The 24,894-nt window shown below is 40.7% G+C and overlaps 1 protein-coding gene across 1 annotated transcript; it reads left to right on the top strand.

The window, feature by feature from the left end:
* The first annotated feature begins 13 nt into the window (after nucleotides 1–13).
* Nucleotides 14–23,116, top strand: CNR1 (cannabinoid receptor 1). The gene is made up of 2 exons (XM_006200298.4): nucleotides 14–74; nucleotides 20,986–23,116. The coding sequence occupies exon 2, from the start codon at nucleotides 21,049–21,051 to the stop codon at nucleotides 22,465–22,467; it is 1,419 nt and encodes a 472-aa protein (XP_006200360.1). The 5' UTR covers nucleotides 14–74; nucleotides 20,986–21,048; the 3' UTR covers nucleotides 22,468–23,116.
* The last annotated feature ends 1,778 nt before the right edge of the window (nucleotides 23,117–24,894 follow it).

The raw sequence follows: 24,894 nt of genomic DNA, 5'->3' as shown, positions 1-24,894 counted from the left end.
GCAGAGAAGCAGCCCCTGCGCCGGGTGAGAGGTGCCAAGGGAGCTTCTCCCCCGAGGACCGGGGGATGCGAAGGGTAAGATCCTGCAGAGTTGCGTTTGTAAATACCTCTTCCGCCTCCCGCCCCCTCGGATGCTGACCAGTGTGGTCCCTAAGTGTCCTTCGTGGAGTTCTTATTCCGTGTGAGCGAATTGTGCATCGGTGTTTACTAAGCTGTACAGCTCCAGCCTGTTAACTGTGGTCTGTGCTACTTCTGGAGGTTTCTACCATTTACTAGTTATTGACTATGTGTGCACCTGGCTCTCTGGATGCGATGATGTCTGTTTGTGGAAAGTGTGTAATTGTGCATGTTTGAAAAACGGGAGCTTGAGTTGATGCTTAATGCTTATAAACCGTATCAGCAACTAAGTCTTCCCGGAGAAGTACCTCTATCTCTGCACTAAACCTAGAAACTGTCTAAAGTCTAATATTAAATGCCAGATAAAGAAAGGTATGTCGAATAGTAAACTTTTGGATATAGAAAAATATAGCTACAAGACGCACTCTTCACTGAGGAAAATTAAATGAGCATTTAACTAACATCTAAATTTGAATGATGATGGAACCATTTTAACTAAGAACTAGCCATTAGATTAAAAAAAAAGTTGGGGTTGTGTTTTTAAAAGATCTTTCTTGCTAAGGCTCACAATCACAAATGGATCAGCTCCTGAAGAAAATGTGTTTGCTGTGACAACCGTGAGAAACTGTCATTTGGTCATTTGAAAGTTTAAAAGCCACATGCCTGTTTCTAACATTAGTTTTCAGGTGAATAGATTTAATTAACAGAAAAAATTTAGTCACCTATTAATCATGTTGTCTCTCATCTTTTTAATTTTCCTTCAAATAAGTGCTATTCTTGCTTTCGTTGTTGCTTTCTTGGTGTGTTAAGCATCCTCCAGTAAGAGATTAGAACAGATTTACTGATTCTAAAGGTATTGAAATACATCTCAGTGGGTCCCGTAACTTCTCAAATTTATTACCAAGTTAATATCTTTTGAACAATGGGAGTAATGCAGTTTCTTAGGGGAAACTCTGGACATTGAGTATCAGTGGGTGACCACTGCCATCAATCTATTTTGCAGAATATTGAGAAGCCCAGAGCAGCCAACCTTTAAGATTCCCACAGGACTTTATCTGATTTAAAGTGTTGCTTTTCTAATCCCACCCTACTGACAGTTTGCAAGGGAAGATATACTGATTGATTTTTCTCTGTCCCCCTTTTTTATTTTCCTTCCTGGTACTCCTCCCCCCTCCCCCGCTCTCTAACTCAGTTAAGAGCAATATTATTCAAATAAAAGGCTACGTATAGCTTCTTAAGTGAGACAGATTATTTTCTGATTATCCATACATGAGCAGAATCCCCACACCTCCAGAATTTTAAACATTGCCTACTGCAGGCAGTTATTGTAGACACAAGAGCAGTTACCACAGTTGGGCAGGAAGCTTGGACATGGTTTTTAAAAACTAATCCATTTTAGGATATCAAGAGAACTTATTGTAAACAGACTCTTTTTGTTCCAAAGATGTCTCCCACTCCAGGCAAAGAGCAGTCGTGGCTGAGGTATGTATCAGGTATCTGATGGGGGAGAGGTCTCATTGTGTTCGTAAGTCTCCACGGGGGTACAGTGCTGCCACAGGGGGCTATGCTCAGTTCTGACCTTTCAAAAATAAAATTACTATGCTTGCATACTCACTGTCAGGAAGGCAAATTATATTCATGACCCTCCCCCACTTTTAATAGGTAGCATCAGTATATGTGCATATAAAAGGAATGTTATACCCTGTCCTTTAAATAAGCCATAAGCCATAGGTGATATTATTTAATTTGACATATGAAGTTTCACATTCTGGTGAAAATCCGATCTCACGTTGGAGGTGTGCTCGGCTTTGTTTGTTATCCACTGTTTTCTGCCTTTTTCTGTTACCCTTTTCCCAGTGGACTGCATGCCTCCCTGTCTCGCCTGTGAGATTGTTCTCTAATAAGCCTAGCTGCAGGATCAGTGTGTTCTTTCTGGCATTTCAAAATGTTAAAATAGTGAAATTGTTAAATGTTACCAAGACGAAATTGCTGGGAATGAGATCCTCCAGAAGAATCACTATATTTGTGGCATATTACAGTCTCTTCCAAAAGAAAACTCCTCGGGTCAGTGTACCTATTTTCTCAAGGCAGAAGCAGCCCCGTTGATTGTGTTGATAAGTGTTTAGTATGCAGTGTCAGCTTATTAATTACTAACGCAAAGCCGGAAAAACTCTTTCAAAACAATGGCATGACATTCTTCTTTGCTTTGACTCCAAGTTAAGATTAACCGCCAGGAAATTTAGACAGGCTCCTTGATTGCCTTGCATATTAGTCTGTGGAATTAGAATCGGAATACTTGGCTGTATAAGAATAAACTATTATGAAATGGAACTTATAATAGCAGTTTATAGTTCACCACGCTTACCAAATGTTTCTCCCCAGAAAAAAACAGTTGGCCTAATAAGAAGAGGGATTATTTCCCATAATTAGCTCTCCAGGAATGCTGCGAAAAAGAGTAATACATTGAATTTGGAAATACCTAACAACACAGTGAATAAAACGAGATTTGGTTATAGCGTCTTGAATTTGGTTAGAAGATGGAGCCTGTCTGTTACTTTGCTGCCTGGCCTTCTTGGGGTAATTACGTTAGCTCAGTTGCATGAAGCACAAAGATGAGAGCTTTCAGTCCTGCAAAAAGGGGATGCCGTGTCTCCACCAGTGTGAGTCTCTCTCTTAATTTTGTAGTCATCATTTTCTAATTGAACTAACAAATTAGAGTGAAACCAGCCTTTGGGTTTAAATTATTTATAATTCTGCTTTTGACTCTTGAAATGACCTGGGCCCAACATTGTTTGAAAAACTATGCCAGGACCAGGTCTGTATATTGCATATCTATATTTTGAGGGGCTGAAAGCTCTGCTGATTTTTCATATCTTGACTGAAGTTTGGTCAAGAAGTTCAATAAGAGGAAATCAAAACCAATGGATGTATTTCATGTTGGCAAAATTTTAACTTCATATTTCTCCCCGCTGAATCTCCAGCTCTTTCCTCATCCTGTTCTCATGATACTGTTAACTTTATATTATAGCTGCCCAATTGCTGTTTTTGAGGGATTGGAGGATTCAACACTTTGTAACTGAACTGCTATTTAATGTTTTGATAAACATTTAATTCACTAAATTCACAGTAGATTGGGTTCACTTCATTACATATTACAGATCAAATCAGATTTCTCCCAAATATTTTCTGGACTAAAAGAAACAATAAATGCCACCCAGAATATATATATATAACATTAAGTTATCTATTGCATGATCTGAGATGACTAAAATGTATAAATACTCTTTTATACAGATATATGAACAAACTTTTCCATAAATTATATCAAGGCTGAAATAAAAATTGAGACATGTTGCCTTTATATGTTTGAACATATGACTGAGATTTTAAATAAATACTACAGTTGAGGGGAAGTGTCCAAATTCATGGCCACTATGCAGACAGACATGGAATACTCAAGGCAAAAGGAAGTATCCACCTGGAATCAAAACAAGACTATGCTTATTTTCCAGGATAGTGGAAATCTGTTCTAGTCTCGTGTGTTCTAAGAATCTTGCGAAGAGGCCAGGTTGGGCATAACCACCTTCGATGACAGTTTTTCTCATAAACACTGATTGATAACGTTTAACGCAGTTTTTGCCAGTCTTGCTAATTGTTTATTAACTCAGGAAAGAAACTTGAAAGTTGGGAGAAGATACGCAAGGCTATTACTGTATCACAAGATGCATATGAACATAGTTTCCTTTGTTGGATATACCACATTATAATACTGTCAGAAGTAAGTTAAAACTATAGGAAATTTGTGAGGAGGAAAAGGGAAGACTGTTTCAGTGGTTTTTCCAGTGCTTCTCGTGGTACTCTTCAAATGGTTTGAGGTTAGATGAACTTCTGTGTCCAACAGGTCTGCATGGATAATAGGTATGTTAACGACATATCAGTAATTGGAGGTCAAAGCCATTACAGAAAGTAATCAGTGTGATTACCTCTCATTCTTACCATAAAATATTTACTAAAAAGCTTTCCTGGGTCATATTTCTTCACTGAACAGGATGCCTCTTGGAAAATAAAGCCCATTTCGTTACAACCATTGTCCTAGGGCAGCTGCAGTGACAAACATGTTCTTGGTCTAGTTTTCATTGATATTTTCGTGATTTTTGAAATACTTTCCATATAGGTGTATAACTTTGGGCTAGCCTCTAATTTAAAAGTTTCATTTGGACAGGTTAATTTATAACTTAGTATGGAATTCTGAGATCCAGAGTTGTGTTCATATGGGTTTTTGAGGAACGAGTTGATTACTAACCAAATCTGAGCAAATGGGTCTGGCACAGTTATAGCAGTCGTTCCAAAATACCGTGAATTCTGTTTTAGCCCCAGCTGGAGAAATGTTCACACCTGCACTGCAGGAAAGCTTTCAAGGTTTGGCTTTGTTTGTTTGTTTGTATTTTTCTTCTCTTATTGAACGTGTGAGTTGAGATTGGTCAGATGGGAATCGATGTCTTTTAGCCAACTCTTTTTTTTAACCCCTTGTGCTATTATTGCACTATAGTTTGTATTTTTGAATAAGCTTCTTAAAGTAAATTTGGCATTTGTGACTGCAGTGAGGGTTTTAAGTTCCCTTTCTCCTCACACAGATGGCAAATCATTTTTCCCTAGAGTACAATATTTTATTATCTAATGTCTTGTTTTTCCACTTTGATTTGGATTCTTGATTGTTTAGAGTTTGGATTCGTTGAATAGAAATTCGTTATCTTTGACTTGATATCTTACCACCATGATCAACTCTGAATAGCATTTTAAAAATGTTTTTTTAACTTCAGGAGATAAAGTGCAGGAGAGTTTCCAAAATTCGACAGTGTAACATCTATTTTTTTAATCCCCACTGGCAAATTCCATGCTTTTGCTTTTTAAAGAAAAGCAGAAGCATTTTTCAAAGATGTGCCAGGCAATCTGTTGTGGTAGTTGAATATACTGGCAAGTGCTTTCACAAACTGTGTATGTCAGTAGTATATTTAAATATAATTAAAATAAAATATAATTAGGGAATAATGTTCAAAGTTTATGTTGAAATGAAAGGGTTCCCCTCATTCCTTTATCATTTCTTTACCTGTTCCGTAGACCATATATTTAGAGAAGAAAATTGGAGTCAATATGAGTTCTGTAAATTAAGTTCTAAGGAGTTTTACACTTAAATTGGTGATAAATTCCAGTATGCTGTCTTAAAAAAGCAAATTTCTACTTTCACACATGGACATTTGTACTAGGAAATTTTATAACATTGATTTCTGTTGGCCAAGCAGTTAAAAAAGATGTTTTTAATATAGCAAAGTGAACCAATATCATGGGGAGTATGCCTTTGTTATTCTTGTTTGCTTTTAATTCAGCTCTATTTAAAAATAAATCAACCTGACTTATTCTTTATAAGAGATGCTTATTTTAATGCCACTGTGATCTGTGTATTTTGGTTTATTCCAGCGTTGCTTCTTAAATGAACTGCATTTTCAACTCATTTTTAATGCATTGCTACCAGAATTTGTAAATGTTTTCTCTAGCTTTTGTACAAGTTATGGTGAACAAGCAATATGCCTGTGGAGAAAAAGGCTAAACGCCTTAACACATAACCAAAGTAAGCAAAAGATTGTCCAAAGAAATCTATATCTTTGCATCTGTGGAAATTGGACTTTTGAAAATGTACACCTACCTTTGGAAATCATACCTAAGTTCATACAAATAAAAAAGGGAAATCTTTGAATGATTTTAGTCCTCAGCTAAGGAAACTAATTATGAGTAATCTATGATCCATTTTTATTGATGAAATAATTAGAGAGGGAACAGGCTGCCCAGAGTTGTGTATTTAAGTGCTTTGGGATACATTTCAATATATTTATAACTTGTAGGTATTTTTGAAAGATACTTGCCAGCTATACGCAGTGTAAATTGCATAACTGCCAGGGTAGCTCTGTAAGATAATTTGCAGTAGATCTGCATTACTTGGGCCTACTGCAACATTTCCAGTTTAGTTTGCCATTTGCTGGGTTCATCTCCTGTGATAACATTATTTTATGGTTTTGAGAAAAGAAGAACAGAAACAGAAACATTTCCAGCTTAAAAAAATAATAGTCTGGGATGTTACTTTTACTTTTTTCTGTTCCTTTATACTCAGTAATCATGGGTTCCTTCACAATGGTATTGAAAGACTTGGTTAGCAATGCTGTAAAACTTTGCATAGACTTTGTACATAGAATTAAGAGAAAAGGGTGTGCAGTTTTAAATTTATGTCTGCATACTGGGTAAGTACATATTATGTCTTGAAGCCACTTTTCTTTGTTGATATAGACCAAAGAGAGAGCAAGTAAGTTTCCTGAAAAAGTGCAGAGAAGCTCGGGATTGTAGACTGGAAATCCTCGAGAGCTTCTCCACTCCTTATGCTCACTTTCAAGGCTAGACTACACTGTTCTATTCCAGTCAAATAAAAATTGCTTGGTTTTAAAGATCTCCTGTGAGGGACCACTTCATCATGAGCAGTCTCCCTGGGTAATCCATTTCAGTGATCTAAAATCCTATACTCACGGAATAGTCTTTCTTCCTATTTCATCTCATTTCTTCTTAAAAGTTAGTTCTCTTCTCCTCTCTCATCTAGTCTTTCTCACAGGTCTCTGTCATCTTTACCAGTGGTTCTAAAATTTTAGAGTATCTTAGAATCTCCTGGAGACCTTGTGAAAACACAGTTGTGCCCCAACCCAGGAACAGAGTTTCTGATTCTGGAGGTCTGAGGTCAGGCCTGAGACTGCCTTTCTCCTAAGTTCCCGGGGTATGCTGATGCTGCTGGTTGGAGAGCACCCTTTGAGAGCCACCAACCTAGAAAATGACCAACTCTGTGCGCACTTCCAAACCACCACGGACTTTTCAGACTGTTCTTTAAGAGGAGCACTGGAACATCTAGCCCGTGCTCAGCTATCTTATTTCCTAATTCTTTATCTTCACACCACTTTTTCTGAATAGTTTCGGTTCCTCCATCCTGTTCAGGAGCTCATAACTGTATCACACAAACCCTGATTCAAGATCCAACTCTTGAATGGCTACAATAGAACTACCTCATGCCTTCAATGGCATAAAAATTCTGTACTTGCATCCAATTTGTCACTGCATTTCCAAAGCATATTTTACATCTTTACCAAATCCAAGTTCCTCTAGTTTGGTTTTTTACATTGCTATTTGCATATTGAAAGCATATTTTTCTGTTTATATCTTGCATTGTTAGTACACACTGAAAATTTTTCAGTAAGGGAGGTGACCTTCAACTAAAGTAGGTGATAGGTAAGTACCTAGTTTTTAAAATCATGTATAAAGGGAACCCTGAACTTACACAACAATAAAAACACTGAAAATTGTTCCAGGGAGAAAACGGTAGGAAGGAAATGGAATTACCTAGAAACCTGTATCCTTGCCTTGTATGAGTATTTGAACAAATATTAACTTCTTTTGTGAAATATTCCATTTTAGCCTCTGTAATAATAGGAAATAATTTTCCATTCTTTCTCATCACAGAGTTATGACCTGTGTTGGTGATTTTGTATTTGACAATTGGAAAGCCAAATGTCTCATAAAATAGAAATGAGTTGAGTTTGTTATTAGAATTGATTTTGGGCTCCTGAGACATTCCCTTCTTACTTTTGGCATCTCTTAGCATAAACATGTCATTTGTTTTCAGTATAACTACTTTTCTTTACTCATTCTTAATGACTTTCTTGAGGCAGAATTCCAAATACTCACAATTAATTTTTACCAATATATTAAATTTTCTCAACACCCTTTTGCCTCAGAAAAGCAATTGGAAATTTCGTTTTTGTAGGCAATCGTAATAACCCATTTTAACCCTCGGTAGCATCTTTTCTTATTTATGTTTAAATTAATTCAGTTGTAAAATGCATAAAATGTTGCAGCAGGAGAAGAAGTCGCTCAACCAAAGCAAGAACTATGTCCATTAAATAGAGTAACAAATTGATTCCTGAGGGCTTATAAAAGCCGCTCCATCTAGTGGTTGAACTTTCACATAACTTCTCATGACAAGTTGTTTTGATAACACTTGCCCATGGAGAAACCCATTTGAGAAAGGTCAGTGCATAAGAGCATGCATTTGAGGGAAGGAAAAAGTCCAATATAGTCATAATTTCATATATTGTCTTTAAAGATCTATCAGGATTCGGATTCATTCATGGTTTTGCATCTCACAAAGATCTCTTTGTATACTGTTGTTATGTGGCAAAACATTGAGGTTCACAATACCCAACCAGGCTGCACAAGGATCGGAATAAACAGTAGATACCTGTTCTTTGTCCGTAACTTCCACTTGCCATCAGTATAACTTCTGTGGGATACTGAGCTTGAAGATGCTGGGAGAAATAGTTGTTGATGCCTTTCATGTAAGTTTTATGTCTGGGCAGTTTTTTTCAGATGGATGTTTGTATGAGACCAAGACTCATCTTTACTTCCCTAATGATCAGCTGGCTTTATCCACAGTTAAAAGTCATTCTGTTAGGATAGCTCTGCCCTATTGCTGATGCACACCAGTGTTCATTTAGTAAACAAGTATTAAGTACCTACCCTGTGTGAGGCGCTGTGCCAGGCAGAGGACATACAAGACCATGTAAGATAGGTCCCTACTCTCTAGGTGTTCATGATCTGAAGGGTTTAGACACAAGAATGACAGCGTTGCCCATCATCTCTCTAGGGAGAAAACCTCAAAGCCCACGTAGGAAGGGGATTTACCCAAGCCAGTACAATTTGATGATGAATATCATGTGCCTATTACATGTATTCATTTCCTACTGGATTCTGCCTTCCATGGAAGGGGAAGGGCTGATGAGTGGGCTTTGTTTGATGGGTTGGTTGGGATGGAGAATCACCTCCTTTGCTTCCTTGACCCATATCCCTCGCCCAGGTAGGGAACAAGGATATATAATGTCTGCAGCACTCAACGCAGAGCATGCGCCCAATAAAAATGTGTTACCCAAAGCACGTAAGGGGCCTGTGACTTAATCGCCATCTGCCACGTTGCTGTAGTCACACAGCTTTGTGCTCTTCAGGCACCAAGAGCTGGTCATCAACACTCCCTTGTTGGAGCCCTACTAAGGTTTACTTGGTTTCTTCTGCCTTGATCCCAGGCAGGATCTTGGGAACTAGCCACAGAGAAGCACCCTACCTCCGGGCCTAAGAAGACCACACTGCTCGTGGTGGGGAGTTGGGTGATTTCAGCTGAGTTCGAATTTCTCCGTATGGGGAATGGGTGTTTCAAGCTTTTGTCTACTAATCACCATTATGCCTCATTCAGACCTAAAGAAAGCACCCCCTCCATTCCTCACTGGTGTTGTGGTGACTGTCATGACCGTCTGCAATCCTTACAATTGATGCTGGAAGAAAAAAAAATCTGTGTAATTTTTTTAAATAGTGGCAAAGACAAGTTAGATTTTATTTATCATTTGCTGACAGCCACTGCAAATAAGGTGCTAATCCAGGGCTAGGATTTATAGCTTACAGTTAATTGTCATACTTTGTCCCTGAAGACTATGAGACAAGGATGATTTGCAAGTACTCTAGGCAATCTTTTTACTGTCAACAGATCATTCCTTCAGATTTTAGTTGTTCATTGTGTAAAATTATTACATACTATTGATTACCTCCTCTTTCAAAATCAATTCTTTCCCCTTCCTTAGAAACGGTAAGAAGAGTGTCATTAAATGGTTCTTGGGCCTTGAAGTTAAGAGCAGGGAAGCTGAGTTATGCAGACCTGGGTTGAAGTTCCAACTCCATCCTCTTTTGGTGGAAACCTTGGGCAAAGCATTTTACCTCTCTAAGCCTCAGTTTTCTTGAATGTAGGATGGGGGTTGTAATGGCACCTAATTCATGTAAAGATGAAGTAAAAATAATACATATCCTTAGCATGATGCCCGGCACAAAACATACAGATCTTTCTTATTGAAATTATTTGGGTGTTGGAATGTTCTCTGTTGCGCATTTAACCACCCAGATCACCCAGTCACTCTGAGATTTGAACCTGGGGGAACAGGCTTGGTTTTCAGTTGGGCTTCATTTGTCTGTTCATGGATTCAAAAAGAATATACTTTTTTGTTGCAAGATGAATGAAGAAACGTAGAAGTATGCTGCACCAGAGGACAACATGCAGCACACTTTAAACCATCACTGTCCTTGGCAATGAACTATAAAGATAAGCTACCTTCTGGGTTCCACGTATTGCTTTTGGCCTGTATTGATCGCACCTCACATGCAAGATAAAGACAGCCTTAGGGAGTATTTTTACGTGGACCAGGGCTTCTGTGGAACTGAAAACTTTGCAAATTCTATTTTAAGGGAAAGCCGCTCCATTTATGCTCTTCACAGATTATACAGAAAAGGTATCTCCTCCACCCCATCCTACCCCCCAAAAAGCAAGGGCACCTGGTAGGAGGAAACATCAAAAGAGCAGAGCAAAATTAAGTGGGTAATGAAATTGGTTATAAAAGTCAACAAGTCTAACAAATCACTTCATTTATCTCATTAATTTGCCTTTGTGATAGGCTTTCCTTGTAGTAGCATCACCTAATAGTGCTCAATCTGATGTAGTTCAAAGGCATCATTTCTTGAGCCTTAAAATTTCTTTATGTTTTAACAAGCCTTTAAATGTTAAATAGTTAGGCATACTTCAGGTTCAATTGGACCAGAAATATAGCCTTCTAAGTGTCCTAATGTCTGTTTAGTTCACATTAATTGATATATTTTTATGAAAAATCTAACACTTCGTTAGTAAGAATAGACCAGAGAAAAGGGTGCATTTCATAACTTACGCTGTACATTACAAAATAGAAGAATAATAATGAAGGCTTTCAAAATCAACCAAGCATGACGAGCATAATGGAATTTTCTTTTATGTATGGGAAAGAGAGCAAGCATTATCAACAAGAAAGAAGGATTATGTGTGTTTGCCTGAATTATCAGGATTATTAAGTCAGTCTTTGATTTCATTATGGAAGATGATGCAGTAAGTGACCAGACTAATAATTCCAAACCTCGACTGGTTAGGTAAGAGTTAGAAAAGACTCGGTTGCCTGCTCAACTTTAGCAGAAGCATCCTTCATCCATGTTGGCGATGTTGGCCCGTGAGATCTGGCTTGTATATTAAGGACGTGCCTTAGACATAATGCAGTTATGAGTCAACTACAGTTTTCCCTACTAACGTTAGAGAAATACATTAGCAAGTTATTTTTCTTGATCAATTTAACAGAAACCAGACTTGTTCCCAGAAATGAATGGAAAATAACAAACAAATATATCCACTGGCACCTTCTTTCTCTTGAACCATTCACAAGGCTCTTTTATAAGGTTAGCCAAGCAGAGCAACGCAGAACCAGCAAACGAAAACAACACGATTAGTAAAAGGCCTGGGACTCCTGCATTTGATATCCTGGACGCCTATCAATCTAGACAAAGTTAGCTCGGCACTGTCTCCTTAAAGCATTTGTAAACTTAAAACACTAGAGAAGGAGCCTGGTGGGCTGACACAGTCTGTGATTATATGAGGAACACCAGTGCTTCTGGTGCTTCTGGAGGGTTTTCTGCCTTCCGGGCCATGACATCCTGCAGGAAGCAAATACTATCTCCTGCCTGTTCCCTGGGAGATGCTGCAAAGATTTTGATTCCAGAATCAAAAATGACAGATATCGAAAGTATTGAAATGTCTCTCTCAAACAAAGAAGGTCTTTGGTGGGGTAAGGAAGACTAAAATACCCTGCTATTGAAGTCACAAAGAGAAAGATAAATATATGATATCACTTATATGTGGAATCTAAAATATACAAAAGAACTTACTTACAAAACAGAAACAGACTCACAGATACAGAAAACAAACTTATGGTTACTACAGGGATGGGGGTGTGGGAGGGATAAGTCAGGAGTTTGGGATTAGCAGATACAAACTACTATTATATAAAATAAACAACAAGGTCCTACTGTATAGCACAGGGAACTATATTCAATATCCTGTAATAAACCATAATGGAAATGAATAAGAAAAAATTATATATATATAATTATGAATATATATATTCATATATATATAGAAACAAATATATATATATATGAATCGCTTTGCTGTACACCAGAAACTAACACAACATTGTAAATCAGCTAGACTTGAACAACAACAACAACAACAAAAGAATCCTGCTATTAAATTATACTGGTATAGAAATGACTCTATTTGAAGTCCTGTCTGAGAACTTACTCCATACTCACCCTAATCAGAACATGGACACTTTATACCCTTAATGGTTATAGAAACAAATATATGGACTCGGGGTGGACTTTAAAAACAAACAAACAAAAAAAACTCCATGCTGCTACCAAACCATAAAAATTTCTTGATGATACTAAAACCTGGTAGTTGACATATACATTTGGAGGGGTGTGTGCAGAAGCAGGTGTGCACAGAGAGAGATGGGTAAAAAGAACAAGTGATGTTAATCTAAAAAAACTGAAGTTTTAAAAAATAATAGGTTCAACGTATTACAAGTATTTTTATTATTATTACTATGAAGGTGCGATTTAGAGCCCAAATTGTTAGAGTTGTTGCTTATATTTTTAAAAGCAGAATTCTAGGAAGATCCCCTTAAATGTCATTCAATCATTCTTTTACTATAATGCTAATAAAAAATCAACTGCTTCTTTAATAGGTGCATCTACGCATCTCGCTGGAAATTTCCAATTATGATTTTCCCAGTAGCAGACAAAAACAAAATTAAAGACAGCTGCATCCCCCAAAGCCTCAACTATATTACTAATGAACTCTCCAAGAAAACTCTCAATGCAAAAAAAAATAATCAGGTGGAAATTGCTGTAATAATCCAAATGTAGAAATAAAGGAAAGAATTATTGAAATTCAGAGAGCAGTCTTCCTGCCATGATCCCATTAAGTGTTAAAATAGCCTGTGCATAGTGGTATTTTGACATTACTAAGATCCTTGAACTGCACAAAATCTATGTACATTTTTTAACTGTATTCTTTAATTAAAGTTGGCTTGTATTGGACAGAAATTACTGTGTATTTCATAACCACACCATGCCCTGGCTCAGGTTTTAACAAGTAGTTTGTTTTAATGAAACTGCTTGGTCACAGTAAAATGGGAAATTGTGATCACATATGTGGTGATCTTAATGTAGAGTCAATCACAGGCACACGTTTTGCATTACTGAAGTAAGATCTGTGATCCTTTGTCTTTATTGAAGAAGCTTTATAGCTCTTCCAAATACTAAAATTTTCGCTCTTGAGGACATGCCAGTAGGCAGATTTACCTAGATGGGCTGGGATAGGAAAGAGGGATTTATTTGGTGGGAGGTAGTCTTAATTACTGTTGGCAAAATGCCTTAACTCGTGCTGGTAAGAAGCTGGAAGACTTGAATAAAGTATAAGATGCAAAATGGCTTTATACTACTGTTAATCCTTAAAACATGGCTTAAAGTCCAAATGCAGAAACTCTGGAGTCTGAGAGACAAGGGTTCAGCTGCATATTCTGGACAATTTATTTAAAATCTAATGGTCTCCATTTCCTTATCTGTGAAATGGGGATTATAAATAAGCACCTGATAGAGTTGTCATGGCAATTTAATGATAGAATGCATGAAAAGTCTCTCAAATACCTAGAATGTAATAGACATTCAATAAAGTTTCCTTCTCCCTCACCCATGTGTAATATCTTCTATTTGCTTCATGTTTTAAGTGCTGAGACAAAAATTAAAATTTAATTAGCATCCTATGATCTAATTAAGGCAATGAGTTATCTTGAAGTGTAATTAATAATATATGGCAAAGAGCCTTTATACTAAGTAATGATAATAATTAATATTTATTGAAGACTTAAATTTTGTGCCAGGTACCAAGTTAAGTACTTTACATGCACTTTTTTTTTCATTTAATTTTCAGAACAGTTCTATGGTTGAGGCATCCGCCTTCTCCTCCTCCTCCTTCTCCTCCCCATTTTACAGGTGAAATACTGAGTCTTAGAAAGATTAACTACTTACCTAAATACAGGTCTGACACTAATCTGGGTCTGCTAACTCCTGATTCAGCATTCTCTCCATTACTAGTGGTTTGACTTTTTGGAATCAGTAGGGGGGAAGAAGGTAGTTAGTAGCACCCCTACCTTAGGTTAGGGAGAAGATGTATCATAAAGATTAAAAGCAGCTCCAGGCCTGCAATGTCCAATATGGTAGCCACTAGCCACATGTGGCTATTACGCACTTCAAGTGTGGCTGGTTCCACATGTTGAAGCGATAATATTTTGGATGAATTGGGTTAAATGAAATATATTATTAAAATTAATTTCAACTTTTACCTAGATACTGGAAACTTTAAAGTTGCATATATGGCTTGCATTTCATTTTTATTGGGTAGCACTGCTCTAGAACCAAACATCTGAGTTCATTCTGGCTCTGCCACCTATAGCCCTGTGAATGGCAAATTACTTATCCTCTAAGTGCCTTTCATCTGTAGGGTGGGTTTAATGATGGCATCTACCACACAGGGCTCCTGTGAAAATCAACAATTTGATATACATCAGAGGCTTAGAGCACCACCCACACATAATAGGTTCTCCATAAGTGCTTCAGAAGGGAAAATCAGCAAGGCTTACCTGATTGTAGAGGCCAAGAAGGAGGGGAATCCAGGGTAAGTCCGGGGTGTGAGCGTGGGCAACTTGAAAGATCATTTACAATACTGTAAGAAATGTGAAAAACGACATGGCCACATTATTTGTAATAGCAAGAGATGATAAACAACCCAAACCTGCATCTGTAGGAGGCTGGTCACATTCATCTAATAGATACCTAAGGCAGCTACTAAATGAGAAGGGAGGTTTTGTGTACTGATGTGGAACTGCCTTCATGTATGCTTTTAGGTGGAAAAGCAAGGTGCAGAACAGTGTGTATATTAGTGTTAAAAAGAAAATGGAGAGTGACTAAATGCATGCATATTTGCTTGAATATACATTGGAATATCTCTGGAAGGAGTAATAAGAAATTTCTTGCCTCTGAGGAAGAAAACTGATCAGAATGGGAGAGATCTGCTGTATATCCTTCTGTACGTGTTGTTTTGCACAAATGGTATATATGCATATAAATAATCAAAATGTCAAATAAATTAGTATTTAATTGGCAGTGTGAAGGGAGAATTAGTAACTCAAGAGAAGGTGACTTATGGGATGCAGGTCATGGACTGGCTCCCAGTAGCTACTTGAAAATATTGGGCTCAATCTTTGGTCTTCAGGCCAAATGTCCATTGAATTAATTACCCTTCTCTCTTTTAATTTTAAGAAAAGGCAAATATGTATTATTAAAGGACTACTTTAACCCATCAGTTAATAAAATTCAACTGCCACTTTATTAGGTTCATGGGGACATTTCTAAGGGATCCCAGCCTTCCCTGCCACCCTCTTTTGCTATCATGTTATCAGGCCAATGAGTCACATGAGAAAAAAAAAAAAAAGACACCGTTCCTATGCTTGGAAACCACATTCTAGCTATGGGAATAAACCTGTAAACTAATGATTAAATGCTAAGGTGAGGCTCATCAGAGAGGAGAAAAATTGGTGGGAAGGGCACGTCAAGGAGGTCTCAGAAATGGCTTTAGGCCTTGGAAGATAAATTCAATAGAGAGCTTGGAAATGAATGTTTCAGACGGGGGGAGTGGGGTAAAGGGACAGGAGGAAGGGATGCAAAGATGATTCAAGGAGCAGGGAGTCATCTCCTGGGCCGATAAGCTCTGTGTTTAAGCATGGGTGGGCATTGAGATTCAAAGTAAGATTTGAGGAGATGCTGGGACCATTAGCAGCTCTCACAGATTGTGGCTGTCTTCTGTTTCCCTTCTATTACATGAAAACTTTTGTATGTAAATGGTGGTGTTTCACGAATGTAAGTTTGCACAAAGAGCAAGGTTGACCCAGGAGAGTCGAAGCCAGTGGTGGGGCGCATGTAGGACATCTCCTGGAAGAGCCGAGGATGTGAGAAAGGATGTAACAGACAGATGGCTAAACAGGGAACCTGAGAGTTAACAAGGGGAGCTGAGGCTGAGCTTGGGACTAGGGAGAGATGTTTATAACCAGGGAAGCATCCTGGCTGTCGGACTTTGGTCTTTCATTTCTGCATCCTTTATTTCTGCATCCTCGGCAACTGGCCTAGGACACTTCGCTGGGCTTGCCAGGCTCTCGGGGCGCACTGGGTGTCTGTATGGTCGGTGCCCTCGTACTCCTGCCTCTGGTTAAGCAGTTCCCAGCCCCTGTGAGAACGCAGGAGGGTGTGCAGAAGTGGCTCAAGAACCCTGACTAAGGGAAGTAGCTGTGATTTCCTGAGTGATGACAGAAGTTACCCATGCAGGTTTCAGGGCCTTTGGTCTGGTGTCAGTAGAGGCCACACCGATCTTGCAAAAGGGCTACGGGGCCATGAAGGGGCTTACTTGTACTTGCTTTGTTCACCATCCAGTAAAACGTTGCTGATACTCTTTTTCATCTCTGTCCAGCCAAAGTTGCCTGTGTCATGTGGCTCGTTCCACGAGTCTGTAGGCTAAGTAACCAATAACTTCATCTAAATAGAACATTTTTTTTCCTAGCACGAATGGATTGGGTAACTAGGGTAGATACTTTGATTCAAGCTACATGCTTCTTTATTCCCATTATGATTGGGAGAATCCCTTCTCCACCCTGGATAGAAAAGGAATTTTTTTCCAATATTGAAATACATATAGTCAATCAACCGTCTTCTTTAGGGCCCCTTCTCTATGCCAGGCCATCCACTAAATGCTCTGAATACACATGAAGATAAACAATGCTCCTTCCTTCAGTGAGCTACCATCTAGTGGGTGAGAGGAAGGGGCAAAACCGACGCAAACATAGAGAAATACTAGAATGTTTAGTAAGCGCTGTGAGAGAACTCTATTTGGACATTCTAGGAGCCCCAAAGTGGGTACTTCGTCTGACCACGGGAGCAGGGGAACTACAGGAAGTGATGACTTCAAGCTGAGGGGGCGGAGTTGACCAGGTCGAGGAAGGGAAAGGGTGTTTGGTCAGAGCAGTCAGAGCAGAGGTACCAAGATGAAAAGCAATGGGTTTAGTATGTTCGGGGAACTGAATCTACCTGGTACAGCCCAAGTGGTAGGTCCAGGGGTGGTGAGAGGAGGGTTGGAGAGACAGGCAGGGGCTAGCTCCCCCCGAGAAGCCCTTTACTGGACTTCATCCCGTGGAGGTGGGGGTGGGGGATGGAGTTGGAGAGCTTCCTGCTCGGGGAGAAGAGAATGTGGAGCACAGAGAATGTGACGAGGGTCGGATCTGAAAGGCACTCCCCTGGGCTGACCCGGGAAGCAAAGAAAAGAGCTGCCTGTGACAGTCTGGAGAGCATGGATCCGAAAGGGAAACCTCGAGGACGAATTTGGACTCGGTCTCTAGGGCCAAGAGGTTGAAACATGGGAGTCACCCCCTCAGCCACATACTTTATGAGGACCACTGCAGCAGCTATTTAGCAAGTGATCAAAAGGAGATACAGGTCCAGGGAAGCAGGAAAACCGGCCATGAGGCGGGTGCTCTGGCTCCGGGGAGCCGTGATGATGGCCTGGACTTAGAGGTGGCAGAATGTGGGGAGTTGGTCACATTTAGCACATTGTACCTATTCCAAGTTACTAAACAAACAGAACAAAAACCTCATCATGACACTTAAGGTATTCATTACATTTTTTTCTATGCCTCCGTGTCCTGTCTCCACCCACGTTAATTCTACATAACTCCTGGCATAAACATTCTTTTTGGAGGGAAGCCTCCTTCACCGCCTCAGACTGGCAGCTCCCACAGCATCCTGTGTGTCCCTGATTATAGCTGTGACCACATTTTCTCGCACTTAAAGGGTCAGCTGCCTGTCTTCTCTGTTACACTGCACTTCTTGTGGTCAGGGACACTTCCCTGCAACTGTTGTGTTCCTAGTGCAGAGTACAGTGCCTGACACATAATGGATACCCTATAATGTATTGAATTGATGAGTAAACGAATTATTAATTCAGGTAGATAGGACCTCTGTATTTTAGCAAGAGGACTCAGAACAGTTTAATTGGGTCCAAGGTAATGACTATCCTTTCTCCGCCCCCTCCCCCCAGTCCTGTGTGGTATGTTTAGGAATATCAAAAGGACAATTAGTAAATAAAATATTGGGTTTTGTGCTTTTAAAAATTATTGTAGCTATCACTCAGTACTTCTAATATGATTTATGTATGTATGTATTTATATTGAGGTAATTGACATCTGACACGTTAGTTTTAGGTGTAAAATCATGATCTAGTATTTGTGTACACTGTGGAATGACCACCACTGTACGCCTACTTAGCATCCATCCCCACACAGAGTTACAAGTCTTTTTTTCTTGTGATGAGGATTATTAAGACGTACTCTCTTAGCAATTTTCAAATATGCAAAACAGTATGATTGACTATAGTCACCATTCTGTACCTTACATTTCCATGACTTATTTTATTTTCTGACTGTAAGTTGGTACCTCTTGACCCCTTTAACCCACTTCACGCACCCTACAACTCCCCTACCTGGATATCTGTTTCCTTCCCTGGGTTTGGGAAGTTTTCTTATTTCTTCAAATACATTTTCTTCTCTTTTCTTTCTCTCCGTTCCTTTGGGACCCCCATTGCAAATGGGATTCCACTCGATGTTGTCCCATAGGTTTCTTAAGCTAGCTTTCCTTTTTAAAGTTTGTTTGTTGGTTTGTTGGTTTGTTGGTTTGTTTGCTGTTCTGTTTTGGTGAGTTCCACGGTCCTGTGTTTTAGATCACTGACTCTCTCTCCTGCTCCATCCAATCTGCTATTGAATCCCTTTAGTGGATTTTTCAGTTCCATATTATTGCATTCTTCAGCTCTGTAACTTCTGTTTGATACTTTCCTCTGTTTTTTTATCTCTTTGTTGAATTTCTCACTGTTCATCCATTCTTCTTGGCAAGCATCTTTATGACCATTACTTTGAACTTTGTATCAGGTAAATTATTTATCTCCATTTCAAAGATGGCACTTGCCAGTGCCTCTGTTCCCTGAGATAGAGTCCCAAGGGCACCTGTTCCTCCAGCAGATCAGCAAATGAATCTCCTTCATATTTACTCCAGGTGCTTTTCAAATTACTGCTTTCGGCTGAGCCTTGGAGCTAGTGAATCTGCACGTGAGCCCTTTAAGGGCAGTATCTCAGTCCCCTACAGCCCTTTGGGTCTTTTGGATTTAAGCTCCGTTGGTTTTCAAAGCAGACATTTTGGGGGCTTGTCTCTCAGGTGCGGGTCCCAGGGGTTGGAGTGCCTAATGGGGGGGACACACCCCTTGCTCCTCAGAGAGAAGCTCCAGATTCTGTGCCATCCTGCTGATTGTGGGTCACCAGGCCAGGTATGGGGTCTTAGTGAGACCATGTCTCTGCCTCTCCCACCCGTCTTGATGTGACCCTTTTATCCTTTGTTGTGAAGTGGTGTTCAGCTAGTTTTCAGGTCTTTTTCAGAGGGAATTGTTCCATTTGTAACTGCAGATTATGTATGCCTGCGGGAGGAGGTGAGTTCGGGGCTTCCTACACTGCCATCTCGGACTGCCCTTGGTATTTCTAATATTTTTTTTATAAGCTAAAGACCCTAATAGCCACATTTTGAACAAACATTTCTAAGTAGTAAATCCAGTTCTATGGCTGTTTATTTTCAAACAGAACCAAATTACTTAGCTTAGAATTGAAGAGCCCTTAAAATTTTGCCCCCTTCTCAGCCCTTATTTCCAGTGCCGTTCACTTGGAAAGTCTTGGATGCTCAGGCCTGTCTCCTGTCTTTCAGAGTGCCTGTGTCCCTTCACCACTCGTGGGGGATGCTATCGAGATGCACTGTCCATCATGTCACCCATTTCCAGTAGTAAAGATCTTGGTCTTCCCATGATCCTCAGGGCAAGTAAAACACTTTTTTTGGCTGGTGTAGGCTTTCCAGAAGTTCATCTCAGCCATGGCTGAGTTCAAACATCTCCTGTGGGTGAGGAAACTTGGCTGATGGAGTCAGGTCTAGCACCTAGATCTTCTCACCAAGGCCAAGGGCTTCTTATAATTCTCAGCAGCCTCTTCCTCCTGCTTCGTACTCAACACATAGGCCACCCAACTCAACCTATTCAACCTCTGATTCCACACTGTCTCATTCTTTGGTTATCTTATATGTTTGGTCTTACCTGTGTGACAAGGTGGGAAAGAGCAGAGATTGTGTGACATGGGGTTGCTTAGAACTTGGGAAGGGTATGGTGTGTGGTGATAGAGCACCTGCTTAGCATGCATGAGGTAGGTCCTGGGTTCAATCCCCAGTACCACCATTCAAATTTTTTAAAAAAAGGATCCGGTGTGTGTGTATGTGTGTGTGTTTGTGCGTGCACACGCACATGCTAGTAGTAGAAGCCAGGTGGCAAACACTCCCTAACACAACTATGAAATGCATGCCCTGCCCAAGACACATTGCCTTCATTTGACCAGCAGACCATGGAGGTCCACGCAGGACACACACAATGACTTAAGTCCAGAGGGCAAAAAAAAAAAGAAAAATGAAAGAAACATATGTTTTTGGTATGTGCCACTACATCACCAACTTTGGAAGCTTTTCTTTAAGAGACTCATTTTGTGGACGGAATCAGACAAGGATTTTACCTATATTCAGAGACAGGAATGGAATAACATAAGGGTACATGTTTGGGATGTTTACAATAGTTCTTTGGGGTTTTTTGTTTGTGTGTTTTAATTCTCCTGGTTTTCTCACCATTCAGCTTATTTGTGTTCCCTCCTGTCAGGATTCCCTGCTGCGGGGCTCCTTCTCAGTCACTTTGAGTGCGGCCTAACCCAAGACAGAGGGTATGAAGTCGATCCTCGATGGCCTTGCAGATACCACCTTCCGCACCATCACCACGGACCTCCTCTATGTGGGCGCCAATGACATTCAGTACGAAGACATCAAAGGCGACATGGCCTCCAAATTAGGATACTTCCCGCAGAAATTTCCTTTAACTTCCTTTAGGGGAAGCCCCTTCCAAGAAAAGATGACTGCCGGCGACAACACCCAGTTAGTCCCTGCGGACCAGGTGAACATCACCGAATTCTACAACAAGTCTCTCTCGTCCTACAAAGAGAATGAGGAGAACATTCAGTGTGGGGAGAACTTCATGGACATGGAGTGCTTCATGATTCTCAACCCCAGCCAGCAGCTGGCCATCGCCGTGCTGTCCCTCACGCTGGGCACCTTCACGGTCCTGGAGAACCTGCTGGTGCTGTGCGTCATCCTGCACTCACGCAGCCTCCGCTGCCGGCCTTCCTACCACTTCATTGGTAGCCTGGCCGTCGCCGACCTCCTGGGCAGCGTCATCTTCGTCTACAGCTTCGTGGACTTCCACGTGTTCCACCGCAAAGACAGCCCCAACGTGTTTCTGTTCAAACTGGGCGGGGTCACGGCCTCCTTCACCGCCTCGGTAGGCAGCCTGTTCCTCACGGCCATCGACAGGTATATATCTATTCACAGGCCCCTGGCCTATAAGAGGATCGTCACCCGGCCCAAGGCCGTGGTGGCCTTTTGCCTGATGTGGACCATTGCAATCGTGATAGCTGTGCTGCCTCTCCTGGGCTGGAACTGCAAGAAACTGCAGTCCGTGTGCTCGGACATTTTCCCTCTCATCGACGAAACCTACCTGATGTTCTGGATCGGGGTGACCAGCGTGCTGCTGCTGTTCATCGTCTATGCCTATATGTACATTCTCTGGAAGGCTCACAGCCATGCCGTCCGCATGATCCAGCGCGGCACCCAGAAGAGCATCATCATCCACACGTCGGAGGACGGCAAGGTGCAGGTGACCCGGCCGGACCAAGCCCGCATGGACATCAGGTTGGCCAAGACTCTGGTCCTGATCCTGGTGGTTCTGATCATCTGCTGGGGCCCTCTGCTCGCCATCATGGTGTACGATGTCTTTGGGAAGATGAACAAGCTCATTAAGACGGTGTTTGCCTTCTGCAGCATGCTCTGCCTGCTGAATTCTACCGTGAACCCCATCATCTACGCTCTGCGGAGCAAGGACCTGAGACATGCTTTCCGGAGCATGTTCCCCTCATGTGAAGGCACCGCGCAGCCTCTCGACAACAGCATGGGGGACTCAGACTGCCTGCACAAACATGCCAACAACGCAGCCAGCGTCCACAGGGCAGCGGAGAGCTGCATCAAGAGCACAGTCAAGATCGCCAAGGTGACCATGTCTGTCTCCACGGACACGTCCGCTGAGGCGCTGTGAGCCTACCGCCTTCCTGGCAGCACAGGAAAACAAATTCTTCTTCTCCTTCTTCTTCTTTTTCTTTTTAAAGCTCAAAATCTAGACGAGTCTGTCGTCTCATCGGTTATATTTTTTTAAGTTTACCCTGCTCAGTGCAAAGGTGATCATCACCGTCATCAGTTCTCAGTTCTCTAATGGTTCAATAGTGTAGTCCTAAAACTCAGTTCTCCAGGGATTTACAGTGAAGAAAGCCTGTTGTTTAAAGGACTGGAAGGAAGGTCCTTCAAAGCCTCAACAAAATAGGAGAGAAAGCTTTGGGTACACAGTTTGAAGCCTAAGTACCCATAGAAAAAGGCCATCAAATTTGTAATGCCTTTGTAACCACAACTTTTCTTATAATGTGAAATGTATTTGTCTGGAAGTATCAGAGATGTCCACTTTTACAGCAGTTCTAGTACTATAGTAGAGAGATTTTGTAAAATGTATTGTGTCCTGTGAGACGTGTATCAGTGTTCTATTCTGTGTTATTTATATCTGTCTAGTTCAGCAGAACTGAAAGGTGGACTCCGATGAGAACAATGGAACATAAGTAGTGGATATATGCCAATGGGACCACTTTTTAAAACAATTATTGCACACGATGTAACTTTAGAAACCTTAATATTTTTTCAAATATCTCTCTTTAAATTTGACATCGAAGTAACCATAAAGGTTTATTTTTCTGTTAATGCAACAAGAAGAATTTGAAAGTCTTGAGCAGAATTCATTGACACAAATTTATTAGTCCTGCATTTTCATATGAGGACAATGTATTATCTTCTGGACTATAGCTGTTCTGTTGAGTGATGGATTACAATCAGAACAGAAGAGAGACGGCATATTGACTTTTGGCTGACACCTCTGACTTTCTTTAGTCTTTAGCTATTACTGGACCTCTTAAGACAGCATGTGTCAATCTTAATGTATGTTGTTATCACTGTGCAATCGCTGTTTACTTGAAGAGTATTGCATTCCTTTAGTCCAGGTTTAAGTAAATTTCATGCCTGGGTGGCCAAACAACAGTCTTCATTTTTTTTCTTAATTGAGAAGAAGTATTGTCTGGATCAGTAAAATTGTATTATGTGTGAGTGTGAATATAAATATGTGTATGTTTTGTTTCTATCCTGTGACTGTTCTAAAGTGATGTCATAAAGTGAGCAAACTGTGACCATGTGTAAACTGTACCATTGCTGCACTCTGGCCCATGGATTCAGTTTCTAAAATTGAGTTCTTCCAGAAATCTTGTTGATAAAAATACTGACCATAAACCTTCAGAACCCTCCCCTTTTGAGACTGCGTCCAGTGATTACTAAACTGACCTTTAGGTATTTCATAAGAGCAGTATTTAGCAAGGAATCATCAATCATGAACATTCAAGTTCAGGTCTGTGTTTACAGTGTTCGTGTCGGAAAATGGGAGTGTTTTGGTTTCTGAGCGCCTAATATCGATCAAGTCCATGGAGATGTAAGTCATTATAAGGCAAGTGATTCTAAAAAAACCCCAGTGGTAACATTTTAGTTGCAGGTGTAGGCAGTGTGATTCCAGTGTAAGTAGCACTAGACACAGCTCTCTGCAGTAGGACTACCAGATCCGGCTCACGTGGTGAGAAGGCTGAGCAGACAGTAGGTGAGACAGAAAAGTGCAGTGAGGAGCCGACACGCTCGTGACTGAGACCTGGATGTCATATGGCTTCTTCTGGGCTTTGCCCAGATCCCCTTGGTGATACCTTGGCACTGACTTTGTCTGGATAAGTTTGGGCTAAGAAAGAGGCCTCTCCTTGGCTTCTGGGCAGCAAGATGTGCTAAAGCATAATGATGAGCTTGGCCTGCTTTCTTCTTCTGCCCCGTTTCATACTCCTGAGTGGTGCCGTGGGTGCTCTGAATGAGGCCCTCTCCCAGGACGCATTGACAATGCTAAAGAAGACACTTGACTCTGAAAAGTTTACTTACAAACTATCTTCTCCCTAAAAACAGATAAAGCATGGCTCTTGCAGGACCCGGAGGCCTGTGTACCAGAATGTAAAGTGGAGAGCTAGCATTTAGCTGATGATTTCTAGCTAACTGGTACCCCAGCAGCCTGATGGGGCAGTGCCCTATCTAACAGCGTGAGGCTGAATGTGGCCTGTGGTCCAAGCTGGGATACTTTTAATTGTCTGTCTATGCAGCTTGATTCTGCCTGCTGGTTCCCTCACTTTACCTCTCTGTGAAATGCAGATGCAGATGAAGGCTCAGGGTGCTCGGGGATGAAGAAGGAGAAAAGATTATTTATGAACAAAACTCACCAGGGTCTAGTTTTCATTTAAGAGTTGCCACTCTTTTGTTCCCAATTACCCCGAATGTTAATCCACACATCTCAGAGCTCACCAGGCAGTACCAACGCTCTTCTCACAGCTCTGAAGGCCTGGTGAAG

The sequence above is a fragment of the Vicugna pacos genome, chromosome 8, assembly GCF_048564905.1.
Source record: "Vicugna pacos chromosome 8, VicPac4, whole genome shotgun sequence".
Lineage (NCBI taxonomy): Eukaryota > Metazoa > Chordata > Mammalia > Artiodactyla > Camelidae > Vicugna > Vicugna pacos.
This window is presented reverse-complemented; position numbering and strand designations above follow the sequence as displayed.

Excerpts from the sequence above, each read along its gene's own strand:
- CNR1 (XM_006200298.4), top strand. The coding sequence starts at position 21,049 with ATGAAGTCGATCCTCGATGGCCTTGCAGATACCACCTTCCGCACCATC.